This window comes from Suncus etruscus, chromosome 5 (genome assembly GCF_024139225.1).
Source record: "Suncus etruscus isolate mSunEtr1 chromosome 5, mSunEtr1.pri.cur, whole genome shotgun sequence".
Taxonomy (NCBI): Eukaryota; Metazoa; Chordata; class Mammalia; order Eulipotyphla; family Soricidae; genus Suncus; species Suncus etruscus.
This window is the reverse complement of record NC_064852.1, coordinates 78,839,155-78,854,809: the sequence shown is the minus strand read 5'-3', so window position 1 is coordinate 78,854,809 and position 15,655 is coordinate 78,839,155. Positions and strand designations below refer to the sequence as shown.

The following is a 15,655-nucleotide window of genomic DNA, read 5'->3' as shown; positions in this document are numbered from 1 at the left end:
ATTCACCTTGGAAAAAAATCCTCACCTGGCTGTTTCTCGCCACTCAGCATCCTCACCTTCGCGCCAGCAAATCTCATCCAGTTCAGTGAAAAGATCATGAGGAATGTGTTCCTCATCATCATCCTCAGTTCCAAGAATAAACTGAACTCTCTGTGATGGGGTGTCTATGGACAATCAGAGATATAAACACGCATTATTATTACTTCAATTTTAATACATTCCAATCACCACCTTCAACACTCCAAACTCACAATTCCTCTGTCCCCTTCTGTAACCACTATCCAGAATACAATTGGGGGTCCCGAGTTATAGCACCGAGGATAGCACATTTGTCTTGCAAGCAGCCGACCAGGGTCCTATTTCCCAGGATCCCTAGCATTCCATATGGTCCTCCTAAACTGCCACACATAATTCTGAGCGCAGAGCTGGGAGTAACCCCTGAGCGCCTCCGGGCGTGACTCAAAAAACAGAGTACACTTGGGAAACTAGAATTAAATTTAACATCATATTAAGCATAATATAATTTGAGAGTGCAAAAATGTACAATGTAACTATATCATGAACTATAGTATTAAAAATCACATATTTTAGTTATTTTAAATTATTTATAATTCCCTCATAAAATTATTTTTAGAATACACATTTACTCATCATTTATCCATATTTATTGTATTATTCAGAAGTATAGGCAATGACAAAAACACTTATACTAAAACGATGTAAAACATAATTTAATCAAAACGTTCCTTTACAACATTTATTTGGAGTCACATTTTCATCTCAGTTCTAACCCATGGTAAGCACTAATCCGATCATTCCTGCTACAGTATTATTTTACCGAATGTCATATAAATATAAACCCATGGTGTAAAGACCTTTGAGACTCTATTCATTTAGTATAATACCTTTGAGAGCTTGAGATTATTCTACATCACTGAGTTTATCAATAGTTAACTCTTTTTGTCACTGTAATATAGGAATGTTCCACAACTTTCTTATTCATCCAATTTTCAATGGTGTTTATGTTGTTTCCAACTTGGAGTAATAATGAAGTACCATAAGTTTTCATGTACATATTTATGGGGTGAGCATATTGTTATTTTTCTAGGGAAAATAACTATGATTGGAATTAAAATATCATAAAATGAGTGTATGTTCAATTCACACTACCAAACTTCTCTTTACAGTATCCTAAACTTGTTCCATTCCCAGAAGCCATGTATTAAAGATGTTTCTCTACAGCTTTATCATATCTTCTTATTATCAATTACATTGTATGTAGCTATATTTCACTGTGATATTTACACTGCACTGATAATTTCATTCACAACTTTGATTATGTTTCCCTGTCATTCCCTATGTCCTCTGTAGTGAAGTCACTGAAAAAGTTTTCCCCATTTCTAGCTGGATTGTTTCATGCACTTGAGTTTCTAGTACTGATATAAATATTTATTAGAATGTATGCTTTAAAAGTATGTAATTCTCAGTTTCCTGGACTAAGTGGTCAGCCCAGGGTGCGTATGGCTAGCTGTCCTGCCCAGAGCCCCCAACATACCAGCTGAAGAGAAACAGAACTGGCCTGTGGAATCTTCTGGGTGCAGCCCCTGCCTCTGTAGTTTGTGTATGCATAGGAGAGGAATTTCTCTCCCCCAGTTTCCCCCCAGAGCCTATGCAAACAATAATTGCCACTCTAACACTGTTTTTACTGTGCTCCTTAGACTCTAATCCTTAAGAAAAACAACCCACTTCAACTTTTGTGGTTAACTTAAACTAATATGCATGTGCATGGAAATGTAAAAAAGTACTTTGCCTTCAATGTTCAAGGAGTTACATAAGTTTTATGGCTTTAGATTGCTTTGTGTGCTGCTAAGAAATATTATGTACTACAATCTGGGGACTTGAGGGACAAAGTAATTATACATGAGTTCTGTTTTTCTTAATGTTCTTTGACTGAAAGTTCAAAGTTAAGATATCAGCAATGGGACTACTGAGAATTGTTTATGGGTGATTGTCCTTTCACTGTAACTTTACCTTGTCCTCTTTCTTTGCATCTTTGTTCTCATAATTAAAAATAAAAAATAAAAAAATGGAAAAAAGTATATAATTTATCTCTACATCCTGGTAACAGTTGTTCACTGAAAATTTAACATTTTTTCTGTTGTAAATTAAGCTTTTAGTATCAACTTTAATAATTTCTTGTTTAAAATTTTGAAGATTTTTCTCTTATAAGTCTGCTAAAATTTCTTTACTGTTATATTTTACAGTAAAACTATAATTTATTTAGTTTAAGATTGTTGTTTGGTATTTCCATGCCTTAGATTTATAGTCAGATATTCTAATATTCTAATGCCATTTGTTCTAAAGGTACAAATAAAACACAAAGATAAAGTTTGTTTCTTCAACTATCCTTGCATTGCTTGAAAAACTTGCTGCCTGAATTATTTTTCTAGAGTATACAGCCTGTCCCACTGTTAGGTTCTAAGTTTTGTACATTTTTTTTGTCCATTATTGTTAAAGCTTTTTTTGGGGGGAGGGCACCCCCATTTGATGCTCAGGGATTATTCCTGGCTACGCGCTCAGAAATTGCCCCTGGCTTGGGGGAACCATATGGGACACCGGGAGATCGAACTGTGGTCCTTTCCTTAGCTCACGCTTGCAAGGCAGACACCTTACCTCTAAGGCAGACATCTTACCTCTAGCACCACCTCGCCAACCCCTGTTAAAGGTTTTTTAACATAAAATAATGTTTGTTATTTAACTTAAAACTTCAATTAATTTAAGTAATAAATTATTAAAATCAAGTGATATGATCCCCAAATTTCCTAGTTTAATTCCCAAAACCACACATGATCTCATCACAGAGCCAGGACTAAACCCTGAGTACAAACAGGTGTGCCCCACAACCACCAAAATAAAATGTTTTTCAGTAAGTCAATCTAAATAATGAAATATGATTAGTACAAAAATAAATAAAAATAAGCTTTTGAACATGAAGATACATGGTGTAATTATTTAATGGGTATTACTAAGCAAAAATATTATACCATGTTTGCCTGAGATAGTGAAGAAATGAAACTAAGCACAGATTATTTTTAACACCAAATTGAGATTTAAGGTAAACTATGGGCTCTGAATGATTATGGTGTGCTCAGAAAGGCTCTTCTTGTCAAAAGAGAGTATCTGTTCTGGGGAATGATGCTGGGAGAAGCTTGCATATGTGAGCTAGGAAGTATATGGGAAATTCCAATATCTGCCTCTTAATTTTATTATAGGCTTAAAACTACACTAAATGGCGCGCGCACACACATACACACACACACACACACACACACAAAACTACACTAAAAAAGACCACAGTAATAGTACAGTATGTAGAGGGTTTTCTTTGCACCCAACCAATCTGAGTTTAATCCTCAGCATACCATAACATCTCACAAGCACTGCCAGAAGTGATCCCTGAATGTAGAGTCAGGAGTAAAGAACAGTATATTTTATGCATAATTGTACATATATTTTAAGAATATTTTCATAAGGACAATCCATTATTCTTAGAATGCTAAATATTTCTTTTTAGAATATAACAATGTGAGAATTATCATTATCTAATACTCCAATTTTTTTTTCAAATAAATGTACAGAAAAATGAACTAAAACAACAGTCAAGCCTGTGCTTCATTGCCTCTATAAAGATCCCAATGTCCTGGATGGTACACGAATGTTTATTTTTAAATGAGACTGATGAATTCCTATAAATGTCATATGTACTTAGGAAAATCAGTACATCATGTACAGTTCTGATATAATTTATCTGAAATAGAACTTGATACAGTCTTTGCCCTAAAAATATACTGGAAAGTGGTAGCATATACTAATTTCAATCTCAACCATGTTAAATGACACTTTAATCAGTTTCCCACATTTGTTGCTGTTTGATCTGAAAATACACACAAAAAATCAATATTTTGGATGGGATAAAGTAGTAATTTAGACATCAATCTAATCATTCCATTAGAACTATATAATGTGAATAAAAAGAAATTTTTGCTCTTACTCTGTTTCCTTTTCTAATTTCTTGTCATCCACATTCCAGAGAAACCATATTTCAACACTGATACTATTTTCTTTGTTTTTTATTAAACATGTTATCTTTTTACTTTTTACAAAGACTTAGTTTATCCTGTGTTAGTAACCTGGGTTTCTATAACATTTATCGTTCTTCTAGTCCCTAAATTCAATTGCAAGGTATATAAACCTTAAACTCAAGGCTTATTAGTGTTTATTTTCATAAAGAATGAGAAATACTCATCCATTGTCAAGACAAAATCGGGACTATGTGAAACTAAAGAATTTTTGTACTTCAAAAGAAACTCAGGCTAAAATAAATAAAATAAAATAAAATAAAATCTTATTTACTGGTAATAAAAGGGCTAATATCTTATATATGTAAACATAGTTCACCAAGAACAAAAGAAGAATAAACCAATAAAACAATGGGTAGAAAAGATAAATAGAATCTCCCCTAGTAAACACATACAGATGGCCTGTAGGCATATGAAAAAGTGTTCTTCACTTATCATTAGAGATATGCAAATCAAGACAACAATGGAATATCACCTCACACCAGTGTGAATCACATATAGCAAAAGACCAGAAACAGGATGCCATCTGGTTCAGTCTCTATGGAAAACAGTATAGAAGCTTCACACACACACACACACACACACACACACACACACACACACACACACACACATGCACACAAATTTAAAGAACTACCTATGACCCAGTGATTTCAATCTTTGAAATCTATATCAAGAACATAAAAACACTAACTGGTGAAAATTATATATATATATATATATATATACATATTTGCATATTATATATAATTATCCATAGGAAATGCATTGCCGTAGGAATATATATATTCCTATGTTCATGGCAATGTTAAGTGCAGTAGTTAAGATATAAAAACAACCCAACTTTTACCAACCCAATGCTTACCAACAGATGAATGGAAAAAATTTCATGCTAAGGCTAGTGCAAAAGTCTATGAATTGTGACCTTCGGCACAGCATGGTCTTACCAAGCACAACCAGAAGTGACACCACAGCATTAAGTGTGACCTCAAAACACACAAGATTCGTGATAGATGTGCAATGAGATACTGTACCACTATAAGAGGAATTCTTGCTTTTTGCTATATCTTGGATGGAGACAAGGAGTATCATGTTAAGTAACTAAGCCAGAGGAAAATGGACAAATGCTGGATGATCTCACTCATATGTGGTATATAAAGAGACAAAGAAAGGTACAGGAAACACCTAGTGATTAAAACCCCTTGGTTTTGACCACAAAACTAAGGTTGCTAAGCATTGTGGGAGAAAGGCTTAGTGATTATCTGTTATTTATGATAAAATTTATTTACTATAAAATTTAAAGCTGGGACTGGAGCAATAGCACAGTGACTAGGCTTTTTGCCTTGCATCTGGTGTACCGAATTAGATCACTGATATACCATTTGATAACCTGATCCTGCCAGGAATGATTTCTTAGTGCAAAGCCAGGAGTAACCACTGAGTATCACCAGGTGTGGTACCTACTATATAATTTAAAATAATATGACACAAATCATGCAAATTGAAATATAAGTAAATCATAAAGAATGCTCTAAGTATAAAAGTAGGGAGATTCTTATAATCATTCAACCTTTCAAGGATGAATTAGGAATAAATAGAAAATTTGATCAGTGGGGCCGGAGCGATAACCCAGCGGTAGGGCATTTGCCTTGGACACGGCCAACCCAGGACAGACTGCTGATTCCCAGCATCTCATATGGTACCTTGAGCCTACCAGGTGTGACCCAAAAACCCAACCCACCCCCAAAAAATCTGAACAAAACAATCACAAGCAAGGAAACAGGAAATGTAACCAAAAACAAAATCTCAGGACCAAAAAAATTTACTGTTAATTGATAATTCTACTCAACCTTCAGAAATGATCTTCCCTTCTCAAACTATATCATAAAAATTGAAAAGGTCCATAGAGATATTACAGTGGAGTAAAGCACTTGCTGTATACACAGCTGATCTCTGTTCCATTCCTGGTACAGATATGTTTCTCAAAGCACTGCCAGGAGTGATAACAGGTTACAGTGCCAGCCAAACATTACTAATCCCTTTCTTCACTTTATTTTGGGAAGTATTTTATAAGGCTTATATCCCTAATACTAAAAGCAAATGTGACATCACAGAAAAATATATAATTACCAATGTTCTTGAGGAACACCAATGAAAAATGTAATCCAAAAAAATCTGAGCAAATGAAATTTAGTAACACATTAGAAAAAAGACAAATAGATCATTTAAAAATTATAGTATTGCAATGAAAATATGTGTTGATTAATGAAATACAATTGAGATCTCCAAAATAAATCCATAGGTATGAGGAGACTTAAGATAAACGGAGCCAAGACCAAACAGGCATAAAGAAATATCTATTCAATAAATGGTTCTGGGAAAATAAATAGTACTAATCACAAAATAAAACTAGACCACCATTTCACATAGTATTCAAAAATTATTTTTAAATGAATTAAATATCTGTATGTGGGCAGGAGAAGTAGTACAGCAGGAAAGGTGTTTGCCTTGTATATGGCCAATCTGATTTCAATCGCCAGCATCTCAATCTGATTCCCAGAACACCACAGATCCAGGAGTACATTTTTTTTTTTTTTTTTTTTTTTGGTTTTTGGGCCACACCCTGTGACGCTCAGGGGTTACTCCTGGCTATGCGCTCAGAAGTTGCTCCTGGCTTCTTAGGGGACCATATGGGACACCGGGGGATCGAACCGCGGTCCGTCCTAGGCTAGCGCAGGCAAGGCAGGCACCTTACCTCCAGCGCCACCGCCCGGCCCCCCAGGAGTACATTTTAAGCACCATCATATGTGGTCCAAAAACAAACATATAAAAGACACTTGAACATGTCTTGAATTATAAAAAATAAAGAGAGAGTATAGGCAATATGATTCATGATACTGACTTTAATGTTACCTATAAGAATTCCAAAGTAAAAAAATCAAAGGCAAAAATTAAAATCAAACTAAAAATTCTGACAGAAAAAGAGACTATCATTAAAACAAAAAAGTATCCTATTGAATGGAGAAAATATCATACAACTAAAAGGGTGCAATTATATTCAATTATGAAAAACATACAACTCAAGAAATGAAAAACCCCATCAAAATGGGTAGAAGATCTGTATAAATTTGTCTTTAGAAACACCCAAGAAGGGCCCAGAGAGATAGCACAGCGGTATTTGCCTTGCAAGCAGCCGATCCAGAACCTAAGGTGGTTGGTTCGAATCCCGGTGTCCCATATGGTCCCCCGTGCCTGCCAGGAGCTATTTCTGAGCAGACAGCCAGGAGTAATGCCTGAGCACCGCCTGGTGTGGCCTAAAAAAAAACAAAAACAAAACAAAAACAACAAACAAACAAACAAAAAAAGAAACACCCAACAAGCATATAAAACAAATACTAATTATCAGAGAAATTTAGATCAAGAACACAATAAGAGGAGCTGGAGAGATAGCACAGTGGTAAGGCATTTGCCTTAGACGCAGAAGGACGGTGGTTCATATCCCGACATCCCAGATGGTCTCCCAAGCCTGCCAGGAGCGATTTCTAAACATGGAGCCAGAAGTAACCCCAGAGTGCTACTGGGTATGACCCAAAAAACAAAAAAAAGAAGAAGGAGGAGGAGGAGGAGGAGGAGGAGGAGGAAGAAGAAGAAGAAGAAGAAGAAGAAGAAGAAGAAGAAGAAGAAGAAGAAGAAGAAGAAGAAGAAGAAGAAGAAGAAGAAGAAGAAGAAGAAGAAGAAGAAGAAGAAGAAGAAGAAGAAGAAGAAGAAGAAGAAGAAGAAGAAGAAGAAGAAGAAGAAGAAGAAGAAGAAGAAGAAGAAGAAGAACACAATAAGATATCACAACAAAACTGTATGATGGTCAATATGAAAAAAATTTTAAACAAGTGTTGTGAATAAGTGGAGAAAAAGAATTTTCTCACATACTGTTGGTGGGAATATAAAATGATCGTGAATATTCTCTCAAATTATTAAAATATATTTTTCTATATGTCCCTCAATTCAAATTCTATAATATTTTTCAAGACATATAAAACAAATTGAAAAAGATACCTGCATACTTACTTATGTTCATTACATACTAAACACATTAACAAAAATACAAAACATACCCTGTCTAAGAACTGATGGATGACTAAAGAAGTTGTGGTCTGTGCACTATAAAATATCACTTATCTATATTAAATGATGAAATCTTATCATTTGCACCATGGAGGGAACAAATGGAGGAGATTCTTATAATTGAAATAAGTTATAAGAAAAGACAGACATCAAAGGATACCATTTGTGAGTAGTATAGAAAGAAAATAAATCAAGCAAGGAAACAGACAATGTAAAAACAACAACAACAAAAATGTTTGGATAAAGACTGTGGAAGTGTGTTACCACAGGTGAAGGAGGTATTGGACTGAAAGGGTAGAGGGGGGAAAATGGAATGCAGTGGAAATATATTGGCATCTTTTTTTTTTTGGAAGGTATTTATGGTAACATACTTGAGAAGAACTGTGATGTTGTACTCTTAATTTTTTTAAGTTTCTGAAGTCAAAGTTATTGTTTTGTTTTGTTGCCTTTCCACCTGAAGTAATATACACAATTTATTTGTTATCTAGAACTAGGAACATCTATGTATAATTCTAATTGTAAAATAACTTATACAGACCTGTGTACAATGTTTCATGTAAATATTTAATAGTCTATTTTTATTTGTTTCTGACTAAAAATTAAATATCACTAACATACTTCTATTATCTTTCCTGTAATATCTTTTGTTAAGAAAAGAATGTTAACAAAGGCTGAGGAAATCAGCATGAAAGCTTTCATAATTGTCCTCATTATCTCATATTTTCACTGATTTCAATTAATGCCTCAAGCGTACTTTTAAATAAATCAACTGTGTTCTCAACTAAAAACGTAATTTCATATTCTACAAGAGTAATAAAAATGACACTTAAAACAACAAAGTGAAAGTTTAGTAATTTTGCTATCTAGTTATTAACTGAAATGTGGAAGAAAATTAAATTAGCATTGCATTTTATACAAACTCTTTTGTTTAAGTGCAAACAAAGAGAGATGTTGATTTTATTTGTAGAATTCAAAGATAATTGTATGATCAAAGTATCACCACTACCAATCATTCCAAACCCATCAAAAAGCTATGCCTAGCTTTACCTAGGAATCACATATTTATTTTGGATCTGGTGGACCAGGACCAACCACTGTAGGTCTGTGAAACAGGCATAAACCAATCTTCAGGGAAGATCCAGTTGCTTTTACATGCAGTTCTAACAGTTTGGGATATTATTTTTGGAGAACTCAACCAGTTTCCAAATAACATGGTATTAATTATATAATATAATGAACTAGTATTCTTCAGATAAATATAATGTAGTAAGAAAACTTTCATAGTACCAAATTCAAATATTACCCATAATATCGTTTTGTTAAATTGAATTGCTCAGAAAAATAACTCAAATTACTCCATCTCTTCATAAGCACATCCTCTAATTTGCAATAGAAAACTTCCATTTTTCCAGTATAAAAAAAAATGATGTTTTGTGCATTCTACTTTACCTTTTATCTCTTTGGAAAATTTAAATTATAAATAATTGAAGGTATGATAAGTATAACTTTGAATATTTTATGTGAAACATTCAGAGTAAAATAAATATATTTTGAGTAGTCAAAAATTTTATTTAAAGTTGCAACAGAAAAATCATATAGCTCCACAATGAAGAATATCAAAACCCACAAAAAGATGCATTTTAAATAAAATGATGTAATGGCCCCAAACACTGTATTTCCACCCAAGGAAGGTGGGTCTGGAGCAAGGGTTACAACAGACAATAAAAAAAAAAAAAAAAAAAAAAGCTGAAAGTGAAATATATGTGATCAAATAACAATCTGTCTTGTCAAGCTGAGAAAGGACTACCTACCAGAATTTCAGGTTTTATTGAGTACAGAGACCACTCCTTGGCAAGGGAGTAATATCAGAAGGCCTATCCTAAGCCAGTAGAACCCAGGTTCGCTTAAGACATGTAAAATATGTTTAGTAGGAGAATCTCTGTTTTGGATAAAATCAAGTTATAAACAGATATAAAGAAATCAGGGATGATCTTTGTTTTGGGTGAAACCAACTTGTAAGTTGTAAAACAACAAAATAGAATGTACTTGATTTTAAGTACAACTAGATTGACTGTAGAATGAAAATAAAACTAATAATTCTAAAAACATAGAATAGAAAAAAAGATATAGAAAGTTCTAATACGGGGCCGGCGAGGTGGCGCTAGAGGTAAGGTGTCTGCCTTACAAGCGCTAGCCAAGGAAAGGACCACGGTTTGATCCCCCGGTGTCCCATATGGTCCCCCCAAGCCAGGGGCAATTTCTGAGCGCGTAGCCAGGAGTAACCCCTGAGCATCTAACGGGTGTGGCCCGAAAAACCAAAAAAAAAAAAAAAAAAGAAAGTTCTAATACTTAGAACCTCCAGGTTGTTAAACATATTTTCCTATAAAACAGATGTTAAGTCTAAATGCAAACAGAGATATTCAAATGGCTTGGATAATAGACATCCAGAAATAAAAACTAGCATGTCAGAGGAAGGCTATGGGCCACCTAACTGATTTCCAAGTTTTTCTTAAAAAAAAAAAAGTGAAAGATTTCTAGAATTAATGATTTTTGATGCCTAGTTGAATAATAACTCATTGAGGGTACTGTTGAAAATACCACTAGTAGAGAAAAATTCAATACAAATTAAATAAACATTTAAAGTTCCACAGATGCAACAGGATTTGACAAATCCAAATAATGGCTTAATATACTAAACCATTGACCATGCTTAAAAGCCAAGTTGGGGAACAATATAACTCAAAATTGACTCATATCTCTTAATTTTATAAAGACCTTATTGTGGGAACCTATCACAAAGGCTCTTACTGATAAGAGCATTGGCCACCAATGTCTTTGTTGTTCTCTGGTATGTTGGTCTGTTTTTCAAATGTAGGCACCATCTTTTACAAAACTGTCAACAATAGAATTTGTTTTAAAATTCCCAGATATAATCAATGTTGAGAACGACTATTCTAGGAAATATGGTGTTAATAAATTCACCATAAATAAAAAGGGGGGAAATAGCAAAGGAAGAAAAAAACAGGTTAGTTTTTGTTTATTTTCTAGCCATTTCTAAGGTGATTTAACTATATGTTCTCAAACACTAGATTCAGAGTAATCATGAAATATTAGTGTGAAGATAATTCATTCCTGTGGACTAATGTATCAAGAGTCTAAGAGTTTCTGCTAATTCTAAGCAAATGGTACTTAAGTGAGAAAAATATATCAGATTGTTGCTTTATAATATTCCCAAACTTCACCTCAGGAAACAAAGAGCACATGAAAATGTGGGGTAAAATAAGACATCAATAGCAACACAATAATAGTGGGATACCTCAACACTGCTCTGTCACCCCTTGTTAGGTCAACCAGGCTGAAACCCAACAAGAATATAAAAGCTCTGAAAAGAGAAATGGAAGAAAGTGGACTAGTAGATATAACATATATCTACTATATATATACATACTATATATATACTATATATATATATCGTATATACATGGCACTCCATCCCGAGAAAACTGGAATCATATTTTTCTCCAATGCACATGGGTCATTCTTCAGGATAGACCACATGCAGGCCCAAAACATATACCTCCATAAAATCAAGAGGATTTGTACAGACTACCTTCTCAGATCACAAGGCACTAAAATTACAAGCTTAGAGCAGAAATCAATAAAGTGAAAATCAATAAACAATTTGAAAGATCAATGAAAGAAAAAGTTGGTTCTTTGAAAAAATAATATTAATAAACCACTAGCAAAACTCACAATGAAACAGAGAAAAACTTAATAAACCGAATCAGAAATGAAAAGGGGGAGTTGAATAACTAAAGAAATCACAATGGAAAATTATGCAGTCATTAGGAGAGATGAAGTCATACAATTTTTCTATGCATGGATGAACATTTAATCTATTATGCTGAATGAAATAAGTCACACAGAGCGATAGACACAGAATAGTCTCACTCATCTATGGGTTTTAAGAAAAATAAAAGTCATTATTGTAATAATGCCCAGAGACAATAGAGATGCAGATGGAAAGACCAGCTCATGATGTGAAGCTCACCACAAAGAGTGGTGAGTACATTTAGAGACATAACTACACATATGACAACTATCATAACAATGTTAGTGAGTGAGAGAAGCAGAATGCCTGTTTTGAATACAGGTGGGAGGGGGAATAGGGAGCATTGGTGATGGGAATGTTGCACTGTTGAAGGGGTGTATTCTTTATATTACTGAAAACCAACTACAATCATGTCTGTAATCAAGGTGCTTAAAGATATTATTTTTTAGAAGATAAATCTTTTGAACTCACAAAAAATAAATAAAACAATAAAAGCAAAAAACATTACTTAAGTATAGACATTACAGTTAATTATTCATTTTACAAGCAAGTATAATATTATATCATAATATAAATAACAAAGGCAAAGTTCCTTACCAAAGGAAGGTGACTCTCTTCCATCCTCTAATCCTGAATCTCTTTCTCTATCTCTCTTTCTGTGTTTATGACCACGATGCCGATGACGCCGGTGGCTTCTTCTTCCTCCAAGAGGCACATGCACTCCAATAAATAGTGTCCGATGACCTTTATCAGAAACACAAAAATTGAGCTTATAAGTTATTGCAAGAAACAGAAGGTTATTTACTTGTTAATGGAGATTCAATTCAATAAATTGAATTTTTTAATTGTCATGATTTGCAAAGGTTTGGATTTATGCTAAAATTTGGAACTATTTGATAGGTATTTAATAAGCATTTATAATGCTTATTTAAGTATACCACGGGTCTATTTCAAACAATACTAATTATTTAGTTAAATATTTACAATCACCATTTATCTTAACTGTCTTAATCATCTGTATTCATTCCCATAACTTATAACTAAATTCTTTTCAATAAAAATGATTTTGTTTTATTTTCCCCTTGCCCTCTCCTGTGATATTTCACAAATTTCCTACTCTTTATAGTGAATTGTATGAAATAATCACTCATTCATTTACTGCTGGTGGAAATGCTGACTGCTCCAGTTTTTCTGGAAAAGCAATATGAACACTCCTCAAAAACCCATAAATTGAGCTTCCATATAAACCCAGAATACTACTCCTGGTAATTAACACTAGAGGCCACAAAACACAATGCAAAAACAAAATCTGCACTCATGTGTTCATCGTTGCTCTATTCACAGTACCCAGAATCTGGAAACAATTCAAGTGCCCAAGAACAAATGAATGAATAAAGAAACTGTGGTATATTAACACAATGGAATGCAATGATGCTGTTAGGAAAAATGAAGTCATGAAATTTACTTATACATGGATAGATAAGAAAAATGTTATGCTGAGCTAAATGAGTCAGAAGGAGAGGGATAAACAGAATTTTCCACACATATATAAAATAAAAAATAGTATGGTAATAATACCAAAGATAATAGAGGCAAGAACCAGGAGAGCTGGCCCTTGGTAGAAAGCTTGCCACAAAGAGTGGGGAAGTGCAATTAGGACAGAGGAGGGACCACTATGACAATAATATTCAGAAATTATCATCCTGTATTAGAACTGGGTGCTGAAAAAAGGTAATGTGATACTCCTTCAGTAAAAAATATTATAAAGTAGTGTTTAAAAGAAAAGGAGAGGAAGACAGAAAGGGAATGAAGAACTGTCTGCCGTAGAAGCAGTCAGGAGGGAGGTTGGGAGGGAAACTGGGGATATTAGTGGTGGGAAATATGCAGTGAAGGGATGGTGTTGAACATTGTATGATTGAAACTCAATCAGGAACAACTTTGTAACTATCTCATGGTTAGTCAATTAAAATTATTTTTAAAATTCATACTCATTTAGGCAAACACAAAAAGAGTCAGAGAACAGTATGATATAATATGGGTCATATAGTAGGTTTATGCAGATTTTTGAATGAAAAATTATCTTCCAGAATGAATGTACCATTTTTATTCCAATCAGTAGTAAATTAAAATTCCTGTTGATTACTACTATTGCCAATGACACTGAAAGCATTTTGGACTTTAGCTAGTCTAATAGCTGTGTAATCATATCCCATTCAGAAAGTTGAGCTCATACAGAAAGTTGAGCATATTTACATATCTTTATTTAACATCTGTGTATGTTTGGTAGAAGTCTCTTCTGATCTCTTCCTATTTGTTTTATAACTTGATTCTGTGTTTTATAATTGAATTTTATTTATTCATTTATTTATTCATTCATTTTGATTTGGGGGCCACACCCAGTGGTGTTCAAGGGTCACTATCATTCCTGACTGGCAGGCATTGGGGAGTGTATGGAGAGCCAGAATGGAACCCACACTGGCCAGTTGCAAAGAAAAATACCTGCCCACTCTGTTTTTGCCCAGCCCCTTATTGATGATTTTTAAAGTTCTTTGCATGTTTTTTATCTGTTCTTTATCAGAAATGTATGCAAAAATTTCTCCCACTTTTTGGTTTGTATTTATTCATTGTAGAAATTTTTTAACAAAATAAAATTTTAAAAAATTTTAACTTCAAACTACAAATTTTTTGGTGTTTTATTTTATTTTTACTTTTTGATATTGGCACCATACCTGGAGTTGTTTGCAGCTTACTTCTGGCTCAATGCTCAGGGATCACTCTCTTGCCAAGGGTTCAGAGAACCATATGTGGTGTTGGAGAGTAAAATAAGGTTGTCCACATGCAACACAAGCCCCTTACCCATTTTTCTATCCTCTGACTCTTTTGTCTGTTGTATTTTAAAAGATTAAAACTTAAGCCTTTTTAAAACATAATTCTCAATCTTAGAATTTTCTCTATTTTCTTTTTCAATTTCAATTTTATTTCATTTCTATTTAATACTATTATAATCATAGGACCAAAACTATAGTGAACAACAAAAATGTTTTAGAAGAATATTTTTTAAATATTAGAAATATATAAAATGGGCCAAAGAGATAGTCCAGTGAGCAATGCACTTGCCTTTCATGTGGCCAACCTAGGTTTTACCTCTGGTCCCCTGAGCCCTGCTAAGAGTGATCCCTGAGCACAGAGCTAGGAGTAAACCTTGAACATCGTCAGGTCTGGCCCTGAGACTAAAGCAAAATAAAACTAAGAAATTAGCTATAGTATAAACTGAGTTTTTTTTATTTAAACACCATGATTACAAATATGACTGTAGTTGATTTTCATTCACAAAAAGAAAACCCTCCATTCACCAGTGCAACATTTCCACCACCCATGCACCCCATCTCCCACCACCCACACCTCCTGTCTGTATTCCAGGCAGGCATTCTGCTACTCACTCTACTCTACTCACTCATTCTACTCTCACTCATTAACATTGTCATGGTAGTTGTTAGTGTTCTATCTACACTCACCGTTCCTTGAGATGAGCTTCATTCATATCCTGAGCCTGTCCTCCTGGTCC

At 34.0% G+C, this 15,655-nt stretch overlaps 1 protein-coding gene across 1 annotated transcript in view; it reads right to left on the bottom strand.

Annotated features, from left to right (window-relative positions):
• Nucleotides 1-15,655, bottom strand: part of SLC4A10 (solute carrier family 4 member 10) — a 337,987-nt gene that overhangs the window by 155,197 nt on the left and 167,135 nt on the right. The window contains 2 exon segments of the mRNA XM_049773345.1: nucleotides 26-164; nucleotides 12,688-12,834. Coding sequence (XP_049629302.1) covers nucleotides 26-164; nucleotides 12,688-12,834 — 286 coding nt within the window.